This window comes from Hippopotamus amphibius, chromosome 1 (genome assembly GCF_030028045.1).
Source record: "Hippopotamus amphibius kiboko isolate mHipAmp2 chromosome 1, mHipAmp2.hap2, whole genome shotgun sequence".
NCBI lineage: Eukaryota > Metazoa > Chordata > Mammalia > Artiodactyla > Hippopotamidae > Hippopotamus > Hippopotamus amphibius.
The window spans coordinates 182,235,288-182,262,359 of record NC_080186.1 but is presented as its reverse complement, the minus strand read 5'-3'; the positions used below and the strand labels follow the sequence as shown (position 1 = coordinate 182,262,359).

At 40.9% G+C, this 27,072-nt stretch overlaps 1 protein-coding gene across 1 annotated transcript; it reads left to right on the top strand.

The window, feature by feature from the left end:
- The first annotated feature begins 1,038 nt into the window (after window positions 1–1,038).
- On the top strand, window positions 1,039–19,093 carry LOC130844009 (uncharacterized). The gene is made up of 7 exons (XM_057719976.1): window positions 1,039–1,078; window positions 1,572–1,660; window positions 1,794–2,083; window positions 12,676–12,750; window positions 14,907–14,983; window positions 15,306–15,421; window positions 15,773–19,093. The coding sequence occupies exons 1-7, from the start codon at window positions 1,039–1,041 to the stop codon at window positions 15,905–15,907; spliced, it is 822 nt and encodes a 273-aa protein (XP_057575959.1). The 3' UTR covers window positions 15,908–19,093.
- The last annotated feature ends 7,979 nt before the right edge of the window (window positions 19,094–27,072 follow it).

Below are 27,072 nucleotides of genomic sequence, written 5' to 3'. Positions count from 1 at the left end.
GGGAAATGATTGAACTAAAGACTTCTTCCATATGTTAGTTTCACCCTGAAATATTTAACCGGTATATACCGGTGTATATCAAAAGCAGAGCAAACTGATTTTGTAGTGCCAAGTTGTTTCTGCCTCAGACAATTAACCACTACCATACTCAAATCTATGAAAGTGCTTATTGGCAGAACTTCATCCACAAAATGTGTTATAGGCGGGACTGAAAAATTTTCTAATTATATTAGTGACATTTAGCGTTAAAGAGCGTGCAACATTTCAGTCCCCTGCAGGGTGCTCTGAAATGTCCCAGGATATGTTCAGAGTAATTAAACTTGCTCACTTCTTCCTGCTTCTTCAGGACTGCCTTTGTGAGGGAGGAGAGGCAGATGGCAGGAAGTTTCTCTCCCAGACCGATCACCATGTCCTCAGTTTTCATCCCTTCCAGCTGTTCCCAGCCTTCTCCCCACATGAATCTTTAGCAGTCCCAGGGCAGGCAGAGTGTGAGTTGCAGACCACCAGGAGCTCACCCTTTACACAGAGAGAGACTCCTAAGATCTCAGACAGGTTCAGACCTCAGATAGCAGTGCCCACGGTATCCAGACAGCTCTCGTCTATTCTGTTGTGCGGTTTATGCTGCAAAAATACAATCAGTAGATGAGTAAATTAGCAGTTGCTTTGCACATATACCCAATTGCTTCATTAATTTTTTTTTAAAGGGAATAATGGAGGAAAGAATGGACAAAGGTTTGTGTGCATGTGTGTGTTTTAAGGTATTATATTTAACAAAAAATGGATTGTGGTAGCCCAATGGTTATCATATTCATATGGGAAAGACCTTAGCTGGGCAGCTCTCCTGATTCATTCGTTCATCTATACATTTATTTATTCACCAACTATTCAGTAGGCCAGCAAGTGAGGTCCTCCTGGAAGCTCCTTGAGTCGATACGACCATAAAGGCATTGCCCCGGGGCCTCAGGAAGGGGCGGATCAGCTGGGAAAGAGGCTCTCCCTACTAACTGCTCCCGCAGCTTTCTGGCAGGAGGAAGGAACATGGGGGAGTATCAGCGGGAGCCACTTCTGAGGAGCTGTGGTCAGTCTGCACTCGGTCGTTACCTTCAGCTTCAGCTCCTCGCTTGATGTGACTGTAAGCAAGTAAAGGAGTATAGTTCTGGTAACAAAGACTAATTAACAGCCTGCTTTGTGCCGGTTTGTGTGCTGTGTGCCAGTCATTCAGAAGAAATGAGACAAGGTCTTTGGCCTTAATCCCAGGTGAACATCACCCAGCTCGGAGGGGCAGCACATGGAATACTGAATACAGCTAACAGCCATGCCCATTGGAAACGTGCAGTGCTTTACAGTTTACAAAGCCATTCATGCTCCTCATCTTACTTGATCCTTACAGTGTTCTTCTTTAGTAAATTGGACAAATATTATTTCCATTGTATAGATGAATAAACTGAAACAGACACCTGCGTCACTTGCCCAAGATGACACAAGTTGTGCGCAGAGCTCTGACACTGGGTTTAGGGCTCTTTTGATACCTGTTTTTGCCTCTCAATTTTGAATGTCCCCTTCATGTTAAGCTTTCTCAGTGGAGGGCACTGGGGGACAGTGCAGGAGGAAGAGGCTTCTACAGGTTCCACCAGCTGCCCCACTGGTCAGCGGCGTGAGTGTGAGGGCCTCTGGTGCTGGTCTGCCCCAGCCAGGGCACCAGAGCACCCAGTCCTTCGGTGGCCTTGCAGCCCTGGCCTAGCCTGCTGAACACTCTCCCATGGCTCTCCCAGCATAAACACTGCATACCCTAGACCTCTTGCCCAGAGCATCACCTCCAGCTCCTCTGTGTGCCCACTCACCTGCCCACTGGCAATGACTCACCCGTGCCCCTCAAGGTTGCCCTTCTGACACTGGGTGTCCCAAGCCTTCTACAAACAGTGGCATTCCCTCTGCGGCGGTACACATCTGGTCACCGGCTGCAGTTTACTTACTTCCAGAGTGTTGCTTCCAGCTCTCCCAGTGACTGTAGATCAGCTCTGAGCTGGGAAAACCAACAGATTTCTTTTCCATCCAGTGGACTTCATCTACCTTCGCCAACCAGGTATGAACCCCAGCCTTGAGGTGAGGGGGCATCCCCTTCCAAGTTCATTCTTCCTTGGGCTCTCCCTCAAACCTATGGTACCTTGTAAAGTTCTCTTATATCCTAGAATTATTGTTGTGTCATAACTTTATAATTCTTTATCTTAAACTTCCCCTGTTTAAATCACTATGTGGTTTCTGTCTCCTGATTATACCCTGACTGATACACTCACCAGCTGTTGGTGTGGGGTCACAGACAAGGTACAGGAAATAGTTAAAGTTTCTGAAGTGTCTTATGGGCCGGATCTTGTCATCTGTCTTTTATCACTGCAAGCACCTGCCTACTTTGATGCCTGACACAAAGAAGGTCCTGAATAAGGACTGATTAGCTGAGCACAGTTTAAGTTAATTTTAATTCCCCTGTTTGATAGAAGTAATAGCAGCCCACAGAGAGAGCTAGCATACAAGAAGGAGCCTGGATTTATTATGCATGTGGTTATTCGCTCATTTGGTCAATGAAGTTGGTCAAATGTCATTTGGGAACAGCAGCATTGGCTCCAAGGGCAGGTCAGACAGCAGCATAGACCCTTAACGGGGAGGCCGAGTAAATGGACAAGCTAAAGAACATTCTAGAAGAATAAACAAAAACAACATGAAAAGACCGAGAAGGAACTAGGGAAATACCAAGTGGTCTAACCAATTGTGAGGCTCAGAGAAGGTAGGTGACTTACCTAAGGTCATGGGCCCCTTCTTAGTAGAGCCAGGAGCAGAAAGCAGATCTCATGGTCCTGAGTCCAAACCCTTACCATTACACTGCATTGCTTCTTCAAGTGGGATGGGAAGGGGTGCTGATACAAACTGCCATCTCAGGAAATGGGGGTGAGTACCCCCAAAATTGTTGTCCCTTACCTAGTAGTTCAAAAGAGTCTATTTGGGGGATCCAAGAAATTTCCTTGCTAATGCTGTTACCTTTGAGAAAGCAACTAGCAGTCTGTCAAATATGTTGAATTTGGGGTTTGACTCCCCTCGAGGTAACTGCCCACCCATTAATCCAGAGCATCCCAGGCCTTGGGGGCAAAGCAAAATGTTCCTTGCTCTACCCTCAAAGCATCACTGGTTTCTCTGAGGTGGTCCTACATCCCCACATAAAGCCTTTCCATCACTCCTTTCCAGCATCTGCTGCTTAATTGTCCTAATGGTTTTCCTTTATCATGTTGGTTCACTTAGCAGGACATTTTGTTATTTCTGATCAGATGTTTGTCCAGGGAGCCAAGGTATGAAATCTTTCATTGAGTGGGGGAGTCCCATTAGAGCCTGTTGGACATACTACTCTGGAGCTTCCCCCAAAGCATGACTTCTAGCTTGAATCCTACAATGAATGTGTGGGCATATGTGACACACTTGTGTCATTAATTTTTAGTCAACAGATGGATCACATATAAGCCAAGGGGGGATGTGGCTATAACAAGAGTGTGCGAGTTAAGCCATATTTAGACTTTGTTGGCTGTCATTGGGAAGGAGCCATGCTGAGTAATTGATTTCAGATGTGCGTACACTTCTGTGGTGGGAAGCAAGAGATACATGGGTCCAAAGAAAATAGGCTTGCCTGTGAGCATCCTGGGAGAGGCCAGATTCTCTGCAAGCAGTAACAGTGAAATGCGAGTTGCACTTTGCAGGTTGACCCTGGCTGGAGATGCATCTTGTTGGGAGTTGCAGGTACACAGGAAATAAAATTTTCCTCACTAGGGACTCTGATACAGTGAGGATGGCTCTACTTACCCGGCCCAGTGAAATCAGTGAGGAAGGACACTGCCAGGATTTACAAATGCTTGGTTGTGCACTTCATGACCTGGGCTTGCTCCAGGAGCCAATATTGAGGCACTTCCTGGCTTGATGGCTTTTCTTCAAGGCCACTTTTTTGCCTCCTCCTCTCCACCCCCGACTCTCTCAGTCCTTGCTTCTATACTGCTGTAGAGATCTAAGGTTTCCTCTGGGAATACGGGCATCCCTCAGAGGTTTTGCGGGTTCACTCCAGATCACCACGGTAAGGTAGATACCACAATAAAGCGAAGCACACACATTTTTTTCGTTTCCCAGTGCATATAAAAGTTATGTTCACACTATTCTGTTGTAGTATATTGTGTGCAATAGCATTATGTCTAAAAAAGCAATGTACATACCTTAATTTTACAATAATGCTGTTGCTAAAATGGTGCCAGTAGACTTGCTCAACACAGGGTTGGTACAAACCTTCTATTTGTAAGAAAACAAACAAAAAACGGTATCTGTGGAGTATAATAAAGCAAAGCACAAAAAAATGAGGCATGTCTGTACTCTTCTTTTACTTTTGTCTTATCTATTCAATCAAGAGGCACTGTGCTGAGCTCTAGGAATACAGTAGCTCTTCATGGGGCTTCTTTTTTAGCCAAGACCTCATCACCCTCTCCTAACAGCTAGGACACAATTCTATAAACAGAGACATTCAGGATAGTGGACTTCTAGACCTGGGATGTTAATGTGTTTGAGAGAAGGCAGTCCCAGGCCTCTGGTCCAGCCGCTGACTCTGGTCCAGCTCTAGCTCAGGCCTTAGAATGGCATAGCTTGTTCCATTGCAATGCATCAGTCTGGATGTTGAGATCCAGCTGTCTGTCTGAAAACTAAATATAAAAGTAACTAGCTTTTTGGTTTTATTTTTAGTCAAAGTTGTTGAAATTCGATTTATGTACAATAAAATATACTCATTTTAATTGTATAATTCAATATGTTTTGACAAATATAGACACAAATGTAGCTACTGTGACAGTCAAGATATAGAACATTTCTGTCATCCCCAAAGATCCCAGGTGCTCCTTTGCAGTCAATCTTTTCCACCCCAGGCCCCAGGCAACCACTATTCCTTTTCTGTCATTATAGATTAGTTTTGCCTATCCTAGAATTTCATGTAAATGGAAAGCTTACAGTATGTGCTTGTTTGTGGCTGGCTTCTTTTGTTCAGCATATTTTTTAGATTTATCCATGTTCTTGTATGTATCCAGAGATCATTCCTTTTTATTGCTGAAGAGTATTCCATTGTATGGATATGCCACAAAATGTTTATGTTTATCTGTTGATGAGATTTAGATTAATTCCCGTTTGGGGCTATTATGAGTAAAGCTGCTATGAACATTTGTGTCTGTCTTTGGGAGAGCACATGTTTTCATTTTTCTTATGGAAATGCCTGGAAACTAATGAATTGTGAGAAAAGTGTTTGCTTATAAGAAATCGCCAAGTCATTTTCCAACATAGTTGTACCACGTTACATTCCCACCATCCATCTATGAGGATTGTCATTGATTCACATCCTCATCAACACTTGGTGTTGTCAGTCTTTCTCATTTTAACTTTTCTAGGTATGTAGTGCTTTTAATTCGCATTCCCATGATGACTAAATATATGAAGCAATTTTTCGTGTGCTTGTTAGCCATTCATGTATCTTTTTTTGAGAATTATCCTTTCCAATATTTTGCTCATTTTTTTTTTGTTAGGTTCTCTTCTTGATAAGAGTTCTTTGTATTTTCTGGAAACAGTTCCTTTGTCAGATATATTTACTGCAAATATTTTCTCCCTGTCAGTGGCTTGCCTTCCAAAAGCAGAAGGCTTAATTTTGAAAAAGTCTACCTTTACCAATTTTTTTTCTATTATGGTTTGTTCTTTCTGTGTCCTTAGAAATCTTTGCCTTCTTCAAATTCACAAACGTTTTCTCCTGTACTTTCTTTTAAAAGTTTTATAGTTTTAGCTTTTGTGTTTAAATCTATAATTCATTTTAAGGTAATTTTGATAAGTGATGCTAGGTAAGGGCCAAAGTTCATTTCTTCTCTAAATAGATATCTAGTTTTGCCAGCTTCATTTGTTGAAAAGAATACGTATCTCTTCCTCATTGAATTGGCACCTTTGTCAAAATTTGACCATTGATTATGAGGGTCTATTCTAGACTTTGGTCCCATGTATGTGTTTATCTTTACACCAAATCCACACTGCCTGATAACTGTAGCTATATAATGTCGTGAAATAAACTTCATTATAATTTTTCAAGATTGCTTAGAATATTCTAGGTCCTTTGTATTTCTGTCTCCGTTTAGGAAAAAATTTGTCAATTGCTAAAAACAAAAAAAAAAGCCAGTGGAATTTCGATTGAGACTGCATTGAGAATATGTTTTTATTTCTCCCTTATTCTATTGATATTATGAATTCCATTGACTGATTTTTTTAATGTTGAGCCTAATGTGCATTTTTGGGACAACCCCAACTTTGTCACTGTATATTGTATAGGATTAGTATATAGTGCTCAATTCATAGAACATTTTAGGTTGACAATTTTCTCTTTCAGCCCATTTAAGATCTTATTCCATTGTCTTCTTGTTTGCCTGGTTACTGATGAGACATTGACCCTAACTCTTATCCTTGTTCCCTTATTGACAACATGTCTCTTTCTCTCTGGCTGCCTTCAAGATTTTCTCTTTGGTCTTTGGTTTTCAGCAGTTTGACTATGATATGCCTGAGTTTGGGACTTTAGTTTTTATTTTAATCCTGCTTAGTGTTCTCTAAGCTTCTTGGATCTGGGTTTGATGTCTGTCATTAATTTTGGAAAATTCTTCATGTATTTAATTTGACTTTATTCTCTTCTTCTTGAGGGATTCTAATTTTGCACCATTTAATAGTGTGCCACAGCTCTTTGATGTCTGTTCTAGATTTTTAGTTTTGGTTTTTTCTTCCTCTTCCATTCTCTTTTGTCTTTGTGTTTCAGTTTGGATAAGTTCTATTTACTTATCTTTAAGTTCACTGATATTTTTTCCCCCCTCAGTTGTGTAAAGTCTACTGATAAGTTTATTGGAAGCATTCTTCATCTCTTTTACTGTGTTTTTTGTTTCTTACAGTTCCATTTATTCTTTCTTATAGTTTCCATTTCTCTGTTGACGTTATCTATCTGATCTTTTATACTGTCTACCTTTTTTATTATAGCATTTAACAGTATTTGTCATAGATGTTTTAAATTTCTTGTCTGATGGTTCCAGCATCTGTATCATACTTGAGTCTGGTTCTGATCATTACTTTTATCTCTTTGTACACTGTAAAGAGACGTCATATTTCCATGATGAACAAAATAGTGCTAAGTTTTTCATTTGCTTCGGGTTCCAGTATAGCTCGGAATGGCACTGTTATTGATCTTGTCTTTATTTTAAATTTTAATATTTTATTCATTGTGAAGTTTTAGCATTAATTTTGATTTTTTTAAATAATGCATTATAATATTATTTGATTGCAGAGTCCCCTTAAATTTTGTGCCTGAGGAAAGTGCTTTACTCAGCTACCCCAGTCCAAGGACTTCTGCTCTCTACATCTTGAAGCTGAAAATATTGAAATTTTAGTAATTTACATTGAAATAAGTAACCCTAATATCAATGCAGAGGGATTTTAGGGTGAAAAACATTCTGAAAATTTCTGTTTTAGACAAAAAGCAGTAAAGCACACACTCCACCGAGCTCTTAGATCAAGGAAATGTGTGCCCCACTGACTTCTCACAGAAGGCCCAAGGTTTATTCCACTGTCTCCCAGTATTTGTTCATGAAGGCTAAGTTAGGTACGGTGTATTGTTTTTAAAGGTTATCTTTTAGCTCTCATTTGAATATAGTCAAAAGGATTCTGGGGCCTGTTCCCCATATGAAAAGGTACCCAGGGCTGACCAGGTCCTACAGTTGAGAGTATAAGCACATAAAGAAGCCACTACTCTGTGACCACTTGACAGTGTCTGAGGCTTAAAAGGGTACCACTTTGAAAGAAAGTGCTCAGGATAATACCTTCCCAGCTCCTTCTGGTGAGGGGAACCAGGAGGAAGAAATGAGACTGAAGGTAGCACTGTGGTGACTCCTTTCTCCGACCATCATGATGTCGCCAGACTCTGCCTGCATGGTAGGAATCTCACAGAGGGATGGGAAGGGCCTGTGTAACTGTCTTCTTCCAGACTCCTGGAGGTCACGTTTCTAACAAGAGTGTGTGCAGTCACTTGTTATTTGGCTCTTTTGCTTTAGCACTGTAAATCTCACTGTGATCTTACCCCCCTATAATTCTTTGCGTTAGAAAACACTCAAAAAGAAAAAAGAAAAAAAAAACACCTTTTATGTGTCAGTGCCGGTGAGATAACTGAAAAGATGAAAGTGAAAACTGAGTCTTAAAGATCCAGGAAGCGAATCCCAGGACAAAAAGGCCAAATGTCTGCTTATGGTTTGATCAAAGATTCTGTAAACATCTTGGTTCTAGACACTGTTCTAGGAGTTCAGAGGTAAAATGACTCTCCCCACCCTCGGGCCTCTCAGTCAAGTGGCAAGACACTTTGGGCTCAAAATACCAGGCTCCATGACTCGAGGACTTAAGGAGTGTAATTAAGATTCCCTTCCTCTGTAAGTGACATTCTCCAACATTAAAAGCTTTAAATTACAGGGACAAACTTTCTAGAGCCTGATTAACTGTTCCTTGCTTTAGAATTGGTGACTGTCCCCACCTAATGGTGATGACTGTGGTGGCCACATAGGCACAGGGCTCAGGCTTGCCTTAGGAATTAGATTAGCTTTTTCTTTTTTAATATTTATGTATTTAGGCTGCTGCAGATCTTAGTTGTGGCATGTGGGCTTCTTAATTGTGGCATGCAAAGTCTTAGTTGTAGCATGCATGTGGGATCTAGTTCCCCAACCAGGGATTGAACCCAGACCCCCTGCATTGGGAGCACAGAGTCTTACCCACTGGAGCACCAGGGAAGTCCCTAGATTAGCTATTATTAAAGTATTCTCTACAAACGTGTAACTATTTAATCAGAATGTGTTTTTAGAAATACATAATTTTCCCTGCCCCTAACAAAATGTTAACTCTTTTCACCAAACGTTGCTGTTATAATACATGACTTAACCTCAGTGCTTCCCAAACTTTTTTTCACATCATGCTACACACAGAAAATACTTGTCCATTCGAATAAACTGTAGAGGATTTGTGAACCCTCAACTAAGCTGTTTACTGCTTGAAAAATTGAAATGATGCACATGTCAGCAGGAAAGAGCTACATCCATGAAAGTATAGGGAGTTTTCAACACAGTTAAATACGTGGGATCTGATTAGTTGTCGGGTATCTACCAAATAAGTTGCTGAATCTTGTGTCTCAATCCATCAAAGATGGGGCTTAATGCTTGATGGACTTGTTTGGATTCTGTAAGTAAACATTTCTCATTAGGGTGGCTGCTCTGGCCCATTCAGTAGCTACCTGATTAAGATCTTTAGATGACCTAAATACTGAGAAGATTTTGCTTCCCTACTAAGTAATCCAAAAAAAGAATTCCAGTGTATAAAAAGGCACAATTAGTATGTTTGTTAAAATTAAGAATTTCGTCTAAATTTTCATATTTCAAAATATCAAGATAAATTATTTGGAGGTGAATCAAAGGTGAATCTCTTCCTCTGTCTCTTTCTTTCTCCCCCTAAGCACATTCTTATTCTACTTAGTGGATAATATAGCCTTCATTTCCCATATGGCAAAAGAGTTGTGAGGTTTGAATAGATCTTAAGGAAAAAGGGGCTCTCCAGTGTGTCCAGGCACTGGGTGCTCGTGACACAGAGGATTCCAAAAGGGCTTGTGGTGCAATATCTGCCGCAACTTGGAGTATCGTTTTGAGTCTGTGGTGAGGCCATTAAGATTTTGGAGCAAAGGCTTTAACATGTAACTGTTCTCCTTTGAAACATTACTCCTGGCTCTTCACTGGGCTTTGGTGGGTTTTGGACATAGGGCACTAAGTGACGGTATGATCCACATCATCCCCTTCCATGAATGCTATCTGCCGTATCTGTAATGGTGAGCAGGCCGAGAAGCATTCCCGTATCGGATGGAAGTGATGCTTATGAGGCCAGAGCCCACCACATCCATGAAGCCTTATGGAAGGTTCCCTGTGACCAGCTGCCTGAGAGGGAAAATTAAGATTCGGGCCCCATTGCAGATGGTTTTGCTTGATACGTTGGCAGCTGCAAATACTGGATAGGTCAGCTACAGTATAATGGTCCCACTCAAGGTACCTTGAAAGACAAATGGCAGGAAAATCCTCCCAGTAGGCATAACTTTGATTAATACAAATTGTTGTCCACTTGGTGGAAAGTAGATATGGCTTGAGCCCAGGAACACAATTTATGTGGATTCCAGCAAGAATTTTGCATCTTGCACAAGGACTGAAGATAATTGGAACTCCTACTTCATATGTAAGAAGTATTTGAAGGCCCTGGTAGCCATATAGCCACTGTTCACCTACATACATCAGCCTGAGGGATTCACAGTCAGGAATTATAGGTGAGAGAGAGCAGGAAAAATATGTCCTTGGAGAACTGGGGTGAAGTCACTGAACTTTACTCCAAAGGCCTCAAATAAATTCAATTCAGCAGTCACTTATTAAGCAAACCCTGGGTTAGGCATTCGGCTAGCTACTGGGGATCTGACAGCACACAAAGCCTGGTGCCTGTCTCAAAACTCTGTAGGATATCTCCCTCCCACAGGCCAGGAACTGAAATAGTGTTTTCTAGGAGCCCAGGCCAGGCCTCTATTGTGTATTTGTATCCTGCTAAGGTAAGAAATGGGCATGTTGGTGAGTACAGAGAGCCAGATCTCTGTGAAAAGCAGTAGGGGTTTGGGAAGTGACAGATGAGTTAATTACTAACTGTCTTTCTGAACCCTCTTTCCACATCTGGTGGTAGCTAAAGCCATGAGAGTTCCAACAGACTCCTCTTAGTGGTCAGATCCTGTGATGACCCTGACAGCCCCACTTGAGGCATGATTTTGAACTCATTCTGACCTCAAGAGCTGGAACAAAGGGGATCATACTCACTGCATACTGCCTTGCCTGTGGTGGGTGGTGGCTTGGTTCTCAGTTTAGTTCTCTAAGTTTTACCTGCAAGCTCCTACCAGTTCTCCCTGGCACGCGTGATACGTTGATCAGTCATAGACTGGGACTAAGTTAACTCACAGAATTAGGGTGTAATTCTCTCTGGCTTTCTCCTTTCTCAGGTTCCCTCTTCATTCTTCAGTGGCTGTGGTTGTCCCATGCACCTTGCCCTGCTTTCTCTTGACAATAAGTTGCTGGCTTTTCCTATTGGAGTTTTAGTGGCCTGGCACTGTTGCCACCACATCTGTGGTCTGCTCTCAGGGTAAAATGACACAAATGGAATTCATTCTGAGACAATCACTTTTCTAAGTTTCAACTCCCTTAAAACAGACCTATGTTTTTCAATCTTCAGAGACTTCAGATAGTTTTTTTTCCCCTTTGTTTTGTTTTTTTGTTTGTTTGTTTTTTCAGGGCTTATAGCTATTATTTGAAGAAGGATGGGTTTATTAGGAGCTCAGTTCTTCTAAACTAAAACAGAGCCTAAGATACTTTTTTGCAGTTCTAGAATGCCAATTTGACCCTTTTTAAATGGAGGTTCAAATTCAATGTTATAATGCTTCATTTTTTCCATTCAGTACTTCCATCCTTCTTCCCATTTTATCTTTATATTAATCTTGTTTATTTTTAAATTCTTGTTTACAAACTTCAATGTCTGATTCATTTTTCAGTCTGCTTCTAATGACTATTATATCCCTTGGTTATCAGTCACTTTCCTGTTTCTCAACTGTAGTTTTATTTTATTGTACACTGGACATTGTAGATTTTAAACGTTTTGGAGGCTTCAAATGATGTTATCTTTCACCAGAATTAATTTACCTTTTCCTTTGTGAGGCTTACAGAGTGGGGATTGATGTGTTAATCCAATCAGTGATGGAGCTAAGAAAGTGCTTACTCACCATTTTTGTCAGTCTCAGTCTACCTCTGGTTCATCCCTGCTCCTAGGTCCTCTAAATCTTTTCTGGTATAGTCATTGATCCCTCCATCTTGGTAAGTCTTGGGCTCTATTCTTTGTTTCTTCATCTCTGTGAGGTCACCCCCAAAGTCCATTCTGCTTTTCAAAACCTTTCTGTGTAGCCTTTTTGACTCTCAATCAGTGTAACTTCAGAATCTGGCAAATGTCTTTGGGAAAAACTGGAGGGGAGTTGAGGCCACTCAGGTTTTCAGCCCTGTGAGACCGCCAAAAAATTCTTCTGGTTTCTCTCACTGTGCTCAGGTAAAGCCTGAATCAGGTGCTGCCCTTAAGCCAAAATCAACAAGTGCCTCCAGAGAAAAATAAGCTACAGAAGGTCAGTTCATTTCTCTTCGGTCTTTCTCCAGAATCTTAACCCCTGTAATCCCCTCAGATGTCTTTATACAAATGGGTCTTTTTTTTTTTTTTAATTATGTGGCCATTTGTTACAGGGGTTAACTGTTATCAATGGGAGCCTTAGTATGTCACATGCTAAAAGCCAGTCTATGGGAAAAAGTAATAGATGTATAAACGAAACCAGAGAGAAACCTGAACAGACTAATTATCATAATATGGCATGAAGACAGGCTGTGAGTCATTCTAACCTCTGCACTCACTCTAGACAGCTGGAACAGGAAAGAAAAGAGAAAGACAGGGAGACACAATAGTGTCACAAACAGTCTACATAATCTCATGTCTCCCATGCTGTTCCCTCTTCAGGAAATATCCCAATTCTCACACAAGACATGAGGACGGGTTAAAAACAATTAAGACTTCACATTATGACCATAAAAGGTAAAGGGTGAGTCTATGAGGGAGAACGTGTCTTTGGGAAGAGAAAGAGTGAGCCCCATCTGGGTCCATTTTCTTCTCTTGTCCAGCACTTCAGCAAGGAAAGAGGGAGAGGCATATTCTTTCTCAGAGAGAGGGGGCTCCCCAGGGTTCTACCACTGATCAGGTATCACGTGTTGTGCTTCTGCTCTGCCCAGCAGTACACTAGGCACTGAGGATATAAGAGTAAAATGAAACGTAATTCTCTGTCCCAAAAGGAGCCCCCAACTCCTCATTACAGCTTTTTCTGCATTTTTGAGGACCTTGCTAGCAGTTGCTAAGGGAGGAGGTTTAGTAAATATGCTCAGTGAGATATCCTTTGTTTCTCTTTCCTGCCGGTGTCTTCTGCCAACTTTCTATCTCTCTAGCCAGACAGGCATAAAGTTGTAAGCAAGATAAATGAGAAAGTTTTGTGCTTCTCATAGCCTGAAACTGACCCCACAGGCCACTATCCTCAGCTAAATATTAATATCATCCTCAGAGTTTTGCCACTGTGTTGAAAATGGGAAAGGAAATCTTTTATAGGGATTATTATATCAACCAGATACAGTCACGCCTGGGTCCTTTTCTGATAAGGTAAATGGGAGATTATTATCTAATGGTTTCCAGATAGTAATAGTTAAATTATGAATTGGCATCTGAATAGAATGTTAACACAACTGGCATTCAGAGGTTACAGAAATGTAAACTATATCATAAGACACAGTCCCAATCATGTAGCTTAAAAAATACCAAATTCTACTTGAATTCATTGCCAGAGACTTAAAAATTAAGTTTCCTTCCCTGGAGTAGTTTAACTGTGAGAATGGATACTTCCATTATCTGCCCATCCAAAATTATTCAGTTGATTTAATCCCCTCAAAATTAGCAGATTTTCACTATGGGATTTAGCCAGGGGATTTTTCCAGCTCTGCTGATACCAACATTTAAAGTGATTATATATAATCTATTTCCTTCCCACTATCTCATTTCATAAAATACTATTTTCCCAATTTCTCTATCTTCAGCAGAAAGGAGATCAGGACCGACTATGCTATGGGGGTTTGGCTCTGTGCCATTTGTTAGACAAAATAGCTCTGAGAATTGCTGCTGAGGTCTGTCTGGCAGTGGATTTTCTTTCCAAAATCCCGATACGCCCTGGCAGAGCCGTTCACAGGTCAGAGAAGAGTAGGCTGCCAGGTTGTTGACATAAGAGTGTCTGGATAACCAAGAGACATTTGGAGATATGGTCAGAGTTCTTTGTTGTTTTTTAATTGGCTGTGTTGGATCTTCGTTGCTGTGTGCAGGCTTTCTCTAGTTTCGGGGAGTCGGGGCTACTCTTTGTGGTGCACAGGCTTCTCACTGTGGTGGTTTCTCTTGTTGTGAAGCACAGGCTCTAGGCGGGCAGGCTTCAGTTGTTGTGGCACACAGGCACAGTGGTTGTGGCACATGGGCTTCATTGCTCCGAGGCATGTGGGATCTTCCCGGACCAGGGCTCAAACCCATGTCCCCTGCATTGGGAGGTGGATTCTTAACCACTGTGCCACCAGGGAAGTCCCCAGAGGTCTTTGTAATAATATATTCCTGTGAGCGTTTCTGTTCTGAGTGTTAGGAGGCAAGGGGAGGGGATGGGCATTGTGGCTTTGTTATCCCTAAATATTTTGATGGTCATGCAGTGCTGGGAATTGACCCAACTGTGTTAGAGATGTTAAAATCTAAGCCTTATTCACAAAGGCATAGAGTACACAATAGGTTTTACATAACTTTAAAAAGCGGGGCCATTTATTGTGCTCAAGTACTAACCCCCTTCATGTCATCCTTGCTTTATATAGAGCAAGAGCCAGAGAACTGATGTTGGATATAAAGCAACTTAGATATGGCCCTGAATGGCTTATTTTTAGGAATAAGGTCTAAATCTTCAAGACATAAGTATTATTAAAAATAACCTTTGGTCCCTTGAATCTTAGAGAAATGTGAAGTTGAGGGCAAGAACATGGTACAACATTTCTGCATCTCCTTCTGTCCCCATTAAACATAGAGCTGCTTCTGCTTCTGTCCTTGAAGGATTAACTGCTCTGCAAGTACACGTAGGGGTTTCTTGAGTCTTTGGTTGATTAACAATCTGTGCATGCTCTGTTCAGAGAATTAAAGGGAAACATGAATGTAAGAAGAGGGAAATGGAAAACATCCCACAAAATTGGACAAGAACAAGTTCAAGGTAAAATAATTACAAGGAAATTAAAATAAGCAATTCCCAGAGCTCACATGGGATTAAAGAGTGTTGACTAATGTCCAGCAAGAGTAAAGAGACATGGTTGAATTAAAGGACTTTTAGCAGAGACCTCAGAAGGGCCAAGTCTTAGAAGTGGGGCAGAAGAGCTCTAAACAAGGGCTCCTCTAAGCCTTCTTTAAAAAAACTTTTAAAAAGAATTTCAAAAGGGTCAAATTAATGTAAGAGTAACTTAATTACCTGCCAGGAAAAAATATTTGAAGAAATGGCCAAATTTTTTTCAAATTTGACAAAAGTGTTGAATCCACAGATCCAAGAAGCTCAATGAACCTCGAGCAGAAGAAACATGCACTGGTTGAGTTTTACCTCCAGGAGCCCTACCAGGTTCTCATGGTGAATGTTGGAGAAAAATCCCTCATGCTTCTGGTAAGAGGGGTAGAAAAGCAACCATTTTGAGATATGCCAGAACATTCTCTTCTTAGCAAAGTGTGCCCTTAAGATAAATATTTTACCAGAACCTAACTTATTGGGGTTTTATTAGAGTTTAACCAACCTGGGAAGAAAAAATACCCAACTCCAGCCACCTCTAGCCATCATGTCCCACCTAGGAGGGGAAAACAACTGAGAAGCCCTTGTGAAGTTCACAGTTACAGGCTCACGAAAAGACTGAGACCTAATCATAGAACTATAGAATGCCTCCCCTTTCCTCGTATCTTACCATGGCATAATTAAAGGCCTGTTTACCAGAGTTTTTTTTTTTTTTTTTTTTTTACCCAGTACAGCATGTCTGGCTTTCAACAAAAAATTACAAGACATATGAAAGGCAAAAGACACAGTTTGAAGAGACAAAGCAACGTTAGAACCAGATTCAGATATGGAAGGGATGTTGGAATTAGTAGACTGGAAATTTAAAATGACTGTGATTAATACGCTAAGGACTCTCATGGAAAAAGGAGGCAACATGCAACAGCAGGTGGGTAATATAAGCAGAGATATAGACATTCTCAGTAAGAATCAGAAATAAATGATAGAATTCAAAGACACTGTAACAGAATGAACAGTCCCTTTCATGGGCTCATTAGTAGCCTGGCAGAGCTGAAGAAGAAATCTCTGAGCTTAAGAATGTATGAATAGAAACTTGTGAAACTAAAAAGCAAAGATAAAAATGACTGAAAAAATAAAACAATATCCAAGAACTATGGGATGACTACGAAAGGAAAAGAAAGAGAGAAAGGAGCAAAAGCAATATTTGAAGTAATAATGATTGAGAATTTCTCCCGAATTAATGTCAGTCACCAAGCCACAGATCCAAAGTTCACAGAACACCAAGCAGGAGAAATGCAAAACAAAACAACTACCAGTGCCCCAAAATCCACATATTCAAAAAAAACAAACAAAAAGGCTATACTTAGGCAAATCATCTTCAAACGGCAGAATTTAAAAGATAAAGAAAAAATCTTGGAAGAAAGCAGAGGGAAAAGAAACACCTTACTTATAGAGATGCAAAGATAAGAATTATATCCAACTTTCCTCAGAAAACATAAGAGCAAGAAGAAAGTGGAGGGAAATATTTAAAGTGTTAAGAGAAGTAAAGCACCAACCTAGATTTCTGTGTCCTATGAAAATATCTGCAAAAAGGAGAAGTAAAGTCTCAGAGGGACAAAAATTGACGGGATTTGCTGCCAGTGGACCTGCCTTACAGGAAATATTAAAATAAGTTCTTCAGAAAAGAACTTATAGGTCAGAAACTTGAATTTACATAAAAAAGGAAGAACATTAGAGAAGGGTAAATAAATGAAGGAATTAGAGAAGCAATAAATAATTAGAGAAGGAATTCCATTAGAAAAGGAATAAATAAATAAATGAAGGTAAAAAGCAGCCAGAGTAAAAATACAGCTTACATGTATAGAAATAAAATATGACAGCAGACTTCTTGAAAACACGTTCAAATGATATCTTTAAAGTAAGGGAGAGAGCTGTCAACCTAGAATTCTAAACCTAATGAAAACATCATTAAAAGATGAAGGTAAAATAAAGAATTTCAGACAAGTGAAAGCTAAGACACTTCATTGCTACCCGATCTGCTCTAGAAAGCACTGTTAAAGCTTTTCAGACGGAAGTGAAATGGTTTCTGATGGAAATTTGAAAACCACACACACACACACACACACACACACACACACACACACACAAACAAAGAGCACTGAAAATGGTAAATATGTGAGTAAATGTAAAAAAAATACTTTTTCTAATTTTTACTGTCTTATAATTGTTTAAAACAAAAACAGCAGCAGTGGGCTGTGGGGCTTATAATATATGTAGGAGTAAAATATATGGGAACAGAGGATAGGACGAGAGGAATGGAAGATTCTGTTGTAAGATTCTTTAATCATATGCACATTTGTATAATATGTGAAGATAGACTGTGATAAATTGGAGATATATATGGTAAACCTTAGAGCAAATACTAAAAAATACTTAATCCAAAAGAAGCCAGGGGAAAAAAGGACAGAGAAACAGAGAACAAATGTGACAAATAGAAAATAAACAGGAATATTGTAGATATAAACCCAGATGTACTGATAATTGCATTAAATATAAGTGGTCTAAGCATTGAAATTAAAAAAACAGATTATAAAGTAAATAAGAACCAACTTGGTAACAGTTTACAAGAAACACACTTTCAATATAAAGACAGAGATAGGTTAAAAGTAAAAGAAAAGATATCCCATAGAAACACGAGTGAAGAGAAAGCTAGAGTGGATATATTAATATAAGATAAAGTGAGCTTCAGGACATTATGATCAAGGTTTCAAAATATCATCAAGAAGTAACAGTCTTGTATGTATATGTACCTAATCACAGACCTTTAAAAAAAAAGAAGCAAAAATTGATAGAACCAAAAAGAGAAAAAGACAAATCCGCAGATGAAATTGAAGATTTCAATTAATAGAGCTAGCAGAGAAAAAAAAAATTCGGTAAATGTATAGGAGACTTGAATAGTACTATCAGCCAACTTGACCTAATGGACATGCAGATGACGTGCCACCCAAAATGAAGCAGAGAGGAAAGAAAAAGTTTCAATGATTTTATGTGTAAAAAATGAAATTATAAAAATGTGAGAAGAAATCATATGAGTTTTACTGTTTTTAATTTTAGGATAGAGAAAGCCTAAGTACAACATGCAACTCGTGGAGCTTAAGACAAAGGAATGATAATTATAACTATAGGAAAGTAAAAATTTCTTCATGGTGAAAACATCATAAGTAAATTCAAACTGTATATAAACCAAGGAAAATATTTGCTACTCCAACCATACAAGAAACTGATAACCATTATATATAAAGTGCTTCTACAAATAAGAAAAGGACCCTAACCCAATAGAAAAACAAACAAAAGACATAACTAGCTCCTAGAAACAGAAATGTTCTTAAATGTATGAACGTGTACTCAGTCTCATGCACAATATTAATCGTCACTGTCAGCTGATGAAGCTTGAAGTATTTGCTGACATGCGTGTGGGTGAGGGCAGGATAAGCCCTGATAAGGGTCATCTCTGCCCAGCTCCTCATATAGTGATTTCACGTTGATAGCTTAAAATCAGCCTTGACAAAAGTATTATTTATATCATGGAAATTGGCCTAATCTACAAATCAGGTTTTTTTCTTCCCTGAAAGTCAGTTGGTAATCATTTGCCAACACACCACCAGGTAAGAGTGTAGGGAAACAGGCTCTCTCATACGACTGTTGTTTTGCATATAAATTGCACAATCTCTGCACAGCATTTTATTAAGGTCCAGCAAAGTTATTAATTGCACATACCTTTTAAAGTGACAGTCCTACTTCCAACTACGTGGCCTAGTTATTTTTGCACATGTGAAATTGTATGTTGTTTTTTGGTTTTGTATTAGCACATATGTCTGTCAATAGAGGATTGGTTTTTTAAAATGTAGTGCATTTTATACAATGCAGCTATTAAAATAGATGAGAAAATCCTTTATGTCCTAACATGGAATGAGATCCATGCAATGTTAACTGAAATAAGCAAGATTTTGAGAGAGAAAAGAGAATGTGTTAACATTTATTTGCTACCAAAGTCCTGTTCACAAGAAGTATCAGTCGCCTCTGGTAAGGAGGATGTCTGGAGGATAGAGGTGGGAGGGAAATTTCACTGTTTAAAAATTTTTTAGCTTTGCATTTGAACAGTATTTCTTATTAAATAAATAACTTTAATGCCATAAAAGCACTTACTGATGTGTTGGGAGACAGGCTGTTGTATATGCTATTGATGACACAGAGTTGGAATAGTCCTTACCAAAAGCACTTTGGTAATATGTAATCAAAATCTTTAAGTAGTTTTTATTCTTAATAGAGCAATTACACTTCTTGGTATCTACCCTAAGAAAATAAGCAGAGATGAAAACAAAGGTTTGTATACAAGATGCTCATCATGGTGTTATTTATAATAGTGAAAAATTAGAAATAACCTGGATGTTCAGTGACGTGGAAATAGTTAAAAAAATTTGGTCCAGTCATACAACTGAAGGAATAGCCATTGAAAGTAAAGTTTTGAAAAATTTTAATAGCATAGTCAAAACATTATAAATAGGAAAGTAAGATGCAGAGTTTCATACAAGGTTGACCCTAATTTTCCTGCAAAGCTCTGTGTACACATTCACATGCTCATGCACACGTACAGGGGAAAGCTCTGCAGCGTTGCTAAGAGGATTGTCTCTGAATGATAACAATATTATGGAATTTCACTCTCATCATAATATGATTTTCAGTATCTTGATAATTACCTGTACTTTACAAATCTTCTATGATGAGAATATATTGTTTTTCCATCGACTTAAAGGGTATTTAGAAAATTTTAAATCTTTAACGTTTTACAGTATATTAAACATAAAGAAATACCTTGCATCCTATTGTACACTCACTCTGCACATTGTTACGAAATAAAACATGTGGCACTACACAACATCTCATCTATAAAAATGAAGACAAAAATACAAATATATCCCCTCTTACCAAATTATGTTGTAAAAAGTAGGGGTTCCAAAAAGAGAAGAGTTCTGTGGTCGAATAAATTAAAGAAACATTAAGCTATATTTCACGGTCTCTTCCTCTTAGAGATATGTAATTAATGTTAACGTTTCTGAGTGATTCTGCAGTAAACTGTTTAACTCTTTATGGTTTCTTTCTCTTTCTCGTCCCTCCCCTTTTCTACATACCTGAATACAGACCTAGTGTTCCAAAGAACATAGTTTAGAACATGATGAGCTCAGGCATTTTGGAGACCTCTTCCTCGGATCTCTAATTATTGTTTGTTTGTTTGTTACTGTGGCATTGGCTCCCTGTAACAGCAGTGACGACTAGTGTGAGAGCTGTGCTGACTCTCCTCTCTTCCCCAAGGCAAGAAATCTCACCTGATCACTTCCCTGTCCTGAGCAACCCCCACCCCGCCACAGAGTTTACCTGTCAGTCCTCATTCCTGCGCATCAGCATATCAGAAAGAAAGGACCAGAAAGTACTTGGACACATATTAAAACACTGCACTTGTGTTTCTGATAGGACAAAAAATATTAGCACATCGTTTTTTCCCATTTCCCAGCATTTCCATTTCCTTTAGAAGAGGAATCTAGTTTTTCAGTTTCCTCTGCTCCGTTCTTTCCTCTTGCTTGCTCCCCCACGCAGGCTCTGCCATTTGTAGAGGTATTCTTTGGGCTTTAGAGATGCAGATTTGGGGGGAAAGAAGAGGTGACAGGCAAGATGTTGGGAGAAATTTTAGAAGAGAAGTACAAGGGGAAGGAGAAAGACATAAGAGAAGTAGAAGGAAGAAAAAGTGGGATTTTAAGAATTAATCTTTTGAAATGTGTGTTGTCTTCATAGTGTTCAAGAAATGATAAACATGTGAGGACAGAAGGAGGGAAGGACGGAAGGAAGTCGAGTGGGCTGCCTTGGAAATTCTGTTTTGGTTGCTAAGCTGAAGTTCTTTGACTGTAACATAGCTCTCGGATGGTGGATGATGGGGCCACCTGAGATGGCCGTTCTCGTGCTCTCTGTACATCCTATGCCCGACCAGTCCTTGCTTCACCTGCACCCTACTCACGTGGCTGAGCTTCCCTCCAAATCATTGGGCCTAATCCGTGAACGCCTGCGTACTTGCCCCAGCTAGTGATTGTCCTAACCTTTAGATCAGAAGCATCTTCACTCTGATAGTTTATTAGCGGGGCGGTGAGGGGCATGCGTCTCTGCTGGTTTCCCTGGTAACAAAGGAGCCAACCTGACGTCACTCCCCCTATAGTTGGTAACCTCCCTCCCCCCCGGTTGCAAAGACTACTGCCTATCCTGCCCATGGTCTGCCACACACGGTGGGGTGTTGCTCCGGGACGTTGTTTCAGGCGTATAAGCTCCCTTTATCTGTTTAACCATGGATGTCTCCGTAGCTGACTCCAGGCTCTTTCTTCCGTCTTGAGGCTGGGCAAGCACAGGGCTTGCAGGCCTGCAGGGTGCAGCCCAGCAGATGGGCTTCGCTAGTCACGGTTAATAGTGTAACAGGTTTAAATCTGCATTCTCTAAAGCCTGCACGCTGTAAATAGAAGATTGTATAGGCTTGGAAGAAGACTTCTGAGATGCTGCCAATCACTCAGCTTCTTTGACTAGAAAGAAGAGAAAGGAAGTGAAGTGAGCAGATTCTGGAGCATAAAGAGGGAAAAGAACCACAGCTCTGTAGTTAGCATATTAGTCGCTCAGGTAGGTGCATCCTAATCTCAGAAAATGTGGTTTAGGAGAGATTATGAATAATCCTGCATCCTGAAAGATTGCTTTCTGTTCTGAAAGGAAATGTACCCCAAAAGCTGAATTTTCCATGGGACAAACTGATAAAGAGAAAAAAGCAGGACAAAGCCAAGGCTGAATAGGGGAAATCAGCAAAAGGGAATCCAGATAGCTCACTAGACAGTAAGAGTTCAATAGCACAGTTTGAAAACAAATGCAAATAATAATGCTCAGAGCATCAAAGAAGGAAAATATTGACAAAAATGGATGCCAGTGCATAAGGCAGTTTTATACACTGGTGGAGGGACTGTGAATTGGTAAACCTTTCTGGAATGTAGTTTGGCAATGCATACCAAAATTTAAAATTTTAAATGTTTTGTTTTTATAAAGCTATCAAGTGTTTCTCTTTTCATGTAGGGCTTTCAAGTATTTCTTTCTGGCAATCTCTTTGTATGAATTTTCTCTGAGGACATAAATGAACAAGTACATTAAGATGTATGGCAAGGATTTTTTAAAAGCTATTTTTATATAATAGTAAAAAAAAAAAACCCTGTGAATAATTTAATTATCCATCAGGAGGTGCTTGGTTTAATAAATTAAGCACATCCATACAGTGGAATACTCTGCACTGTGTAGCTCTTATAAGCAAGTATAGGCTCTGGAGTCAGACTGCCTGAGTTTAAATCTGGCTCTACTACTTGTATGATTTTGATCACATCATTTAACATCTCTTTGCCTAAGTTTCCTAATATATAAAACATTTTTAAAATCTCTAAAATAGGTTCATAACCTATAAAAGCTATTTTAGAAAGTGTGACAAAGATTGAATGAATTAATACATTGAAAGCCCATGCACATAATAAATACTCAATAAATGTTAGGTATTATTATGCAGACATTATAGATGACAATATGTGTCTGTATTAACATGGAGAATGATCATGGGGAGCAGAAGTTACATCCTAGCTAGTAATATAGGTTTGTGTTTATGTAGAATAATTTGTTTGTATGCATAGAATTCTGAAAAGGTATTTACTACAATTTTAATGCTGGATATCTCTGATAGTAGTATTTCAGACTATTTTTATTTTCTGTTTCCCCATTTTCTGATTTGATATTTTTTATTAGCATATAAGACAATAACTCCTAAAATAGCAAGCTAGGAAATTTTTTTTGTTTTCCCAGCTTTTCTACTGGGAAAACAAAAACTCCAGATAAAATATAAAAATCACAATTTTAAAGCCCTAGGGAGCCAACTAGATAGGGAGGAATTACCAAGCCAAAATCTTGGAAGAAGTTAAGTGACTCACTCAGAGCAACTTTGATGCTGAGGGCATTTGCTGATAGGTTAGGAAACAGCTGCCGGGAGTCAGGGTAAAATCAGCCTCACTTTAGCCCCATGCTCCCTTAATGGCAGCTGCTCACTCTGCAGGCACGTCACCCATGTTGGGGATTTGATAGAGACTTTTCTTGTAGAGTTCATTGCTGAGATATGGTATTCATGTCTTGGCTTTGTCACTTGTGTTTCTTCCCTCATGACTTGCTGTCTGCCTCCCCCTGCCAAGTTAGGGTGGTATTATTTCGTAGCTTTTAAGAACAAAGTCATTCTGTCTTCCACAGTGTTCGTTGGGGAGAATTGCCTTGTAACACATACTGCTCACAAATACATGTTGTCAAACACATGTCCTGGTTAAGGTAACTCTTAGTAAGAGGTAGGAGCCCCAACTTGCTAACTTGGGATCAGCAAAGAATTAAAGTCCTGATCAGAAACCAAAGTGAAGGGCCAGTTGGGAAACTGGCTGCATGCCTGGCATTGGGAAGGCAGGCTGTACTTATGCCTTGGAGCTTGGGTTTTCTGAGCACAGGAACTGGCTCCTCTCAGCAGTGGGCTGGGCAGGTCCAATATGCTGCCCTGTTGGTGCTGGTGGGTAGCATCCCATGTCACATGGAAGGGGCAGGCTGCTGTTCTTCCTTAGCAGCTGCATTGGAAGAGCTGGGATAGGCTAGGTTGATAGATGATTCTACTGGAAATTCTAAAATTTGAGATCATCCTTTCTCTTTTTTTTATGCATGGAAAGAATATAAAACCCATTGTCTGAGGCATGACTATTTCTTTTTGTTTTTATAAAGCTATCAAGTGTTTCCCTTTTCGTGTAGGGCTTTCAAGTATTTCTCCTTGTTCTAAACAGGTGAACACTCTAGTAGTTGAGACCTCCTCTCCTCTCCTTGCATTTTTTCAGTTCCCTACCTCTGCGTCCCTTCTGGGATACAGCCTGTCATTCTGAGTTTGAAGACCCATGGAGCAGAGTTGAAAATGTCTACCTGTGATGTCTCTTTTTCTGGAACTGTCTGCCTCACAGTCGGATCCACCGCAGACCAGAGGAGTTCAGTCTTGCAAGCATTCGCTGAGTGCCTCCGAGGTGCAGGGCACTGGGGCAGATACTGAACACGTGATCCTGGACAAGACAGGATTGTTCCCCGCTGTCACAGAGCCTGTCTTCCTCAGCTGTTGTTCTGAAACAGGTGGCAGGCTTTAGAAGAGGTTCGGTAACATTCTTCCTTGAGCGCTGGAGTAACTTCAGGATTTAGAAGGATGTGCCTGTCTCAAATAAACGTGACTGTGCTTCATCCAGTCATTTTTAGGATGAGTGATGGAGGTGTTAAAGGCCCAAGTGGTTTAGGACCTGAGAGTCCTTCTCAGAGTCTGCCCAATGCAGAACTCTTTTCTATGTGGTAGGAAGTGACTTCCGCTTTGGCCCCAGGCATGGACGTGCAAAAAGAGAAAACAAGGAAGACAGTTTCTGGGTTATTGTTCATCAGAAAAGCCAGTTGATATCTCCCTGCAGATTTACTCTGTTTTTCTTTGTCGCTGAACACAAACCACTGTCTGGGAGGTCTGAAATCCAAATGGGGTCTCAGAGCAGTGAGATGCTCTATATTTCCTGAAAAATAGATGTACTACTCCTTCATACTATCCTGTCCAGTTTCTCGAAGAAAAAGATTTTTGCTTTGACCATTTTACTCCTGGCCAGAGATAATATTTTGTTCCTAATTTCTGAGTAGCCGCTTTTGGGTGATTCGGGATGGGATGCAGAGGAGAGATGCTGTGAGGCTGCCCACTGGAGTGTGGCTTGGGCAGCCCATCGCTGTGGAGACCGAGGAGCCAGGCAGAGGCAATTGCGGGCGAAAGCAGCGGCTTCATGTGTAGGTTGGGAGGGCAAAGGGGTAATCAGGGATGGTGTTTGAGCACAGCGGGCTTGAGGAATGAAAGGAAAACACAGTAGGTCTGGCCAGGACCTGCAAGCCTGGGCTGTGAACCCAAAACAAAGAGCAGGGAATTTGTACTTCTTGAGCTGGGCTCTGTATATACTTTATGTTACTTACTCCCTGCAGAAAGTTGAGCACTACGAGGAACTGAAGTCAGAGAGACTAAGTCCCGTTCCTTAGGCCACACAGAAGACGCTAGCCTCAAATTCAAACTGGGGCCTGCTGATTCCACAGCTGGTACCCTCTCCACCACCCCAAGCACTTTGGGTGGAGAAGAGCCCCTGATCACATGCTATTAAGAACAATACCAGTGATGTTGTCCTAGGACATAAAGGACAAAGGCTGGACTCCCTGCTGCCTTTCTGTCATTCAGGGGCTAGTCTCTGGCTGTCGATTTGTATTAACCTGTCTTCTGGTGTTTCTCTGGCAAGTCACCCAGCCGATTCATTCCCTTGCCCTTGGACCATTATAGGACAATATAGCTGCATAGGAAAAGCTAAATTTTCCATACTGAGGTTCATTGTTACACTGTTAAATTAAATCCTCCAATGCAAGTGAGAGCACTTGGCCTGGTTTGCCTAGATTTCGGAAATGTGGCTGCCCCCGTCTCGCCCTGTGAATGCTTGAGGTTCAAGACCTGCTCAGCCCTAAGGAATGGTTCACAGAGGAAGCTGGCCGCACTCGAGCGGTGTCAGGGGTGTCAGACCTACGGACAGAGGTTGTGACCTCCTCCAGCCCAACCATGGACATCAGCCATAACTTTGGGCTGTCAAGACCAGCTCCTGAGACTGAGCTGTGAAACTGAGCCCCCTGCAGGACCCCGGGACACCTTCCTTTCCAGGTGGACTTCACCACTTCCATGGGGCATCATCTCTGTAACAAAGGGAGAGTGAACGGGAAAGAGGAAAGGCAGCCCTGTGGGTCAAAGTCTTGAGAAAGGGGTGGCGAGCCAGCTCAGGGATCATGCAAGGCTTTAGAGTTGGGAAAGAACCAGAGCTGGGTGATCATTTCCACCATGTAGATGCAGTACAGTTGCTATCTACTTTGGGCCGGTCTGGTTTTTTTAAATAGGACACTCCCCTTGCTAATAAGCTAGCAGAGCTCTGCTCCTCTCTTTATAAGAGGGTGCGGATGACATAGTTCTATCAACACTTCCCTGTGTTTTTTTAACTATAGCTTTTTCACCTCCTCACACCTCGCAGCTACAGATTTATTTTTCATATTCACTCCTCTCTCTCCCACCTCCTTGTTTCAGTCGGTGTTTTGGTCCTTCTAAAAAGCTCAGTGCAAACTGGCTGCCATTGATTGAGCCCCAGCTGTGTGCCAGGTGTGTGTTCAGCATCATATATGTACTTATTTAATCTTTGTAGCAACTTTAGGTATACATCTCATCTCATGCAAATGAGAAAACAAGCCCAGAGAGGTTCAGCAACTTGCTCAAGGTTTCACAGCTTCTATAAGTGGTGGAACTGGGATTTGAGCTTAGGTCTGTCCCAAAAGCTGTGCTCCAGGCACTGCCTCCTGGCACTACCTCCTAGCACTGTCCTGCTCTGTGAGGTAAGAGGCAGCCCTTCAAATCTCGGTTTTGTATCTGTGATGTTGGCGGAGAGGGAATGAACACTGCCTTCAGCTGCTGCTTCCAGGGAGTGGCAGGACCACACTACTGAGGGTTCCAGGTGTTTGCTTTCCGCAGAAGCTCCTCCAGGCCTGCCTGATGCTCCAAGCAGCTTGTCAGGGAGCCTCCCACCTCCCCCAGGGAGCCAGCTGCTATTTCCAGCTCTGTGATTTGAGCAGGCCTCCCAAAGAAAGAATTATTGCAAACTTGGCCTTTACCCCTCCCTGTTCCAGTGATTGCAACTCCTGACTCTAGCTGGAGGTCTAGATGGCAAGGTAAGGAAAGAGCTGGGCCAATTTTCTGGTCCCTTCTTGGCACCGAGTGCTCCTGTTTTTACAGCAGCCACAGGCCCGACGTCCTTCCTGGGGACTCTAGGGTGGAACGCAAGCAAACTTACCTCTTCCCACTTTCCCAG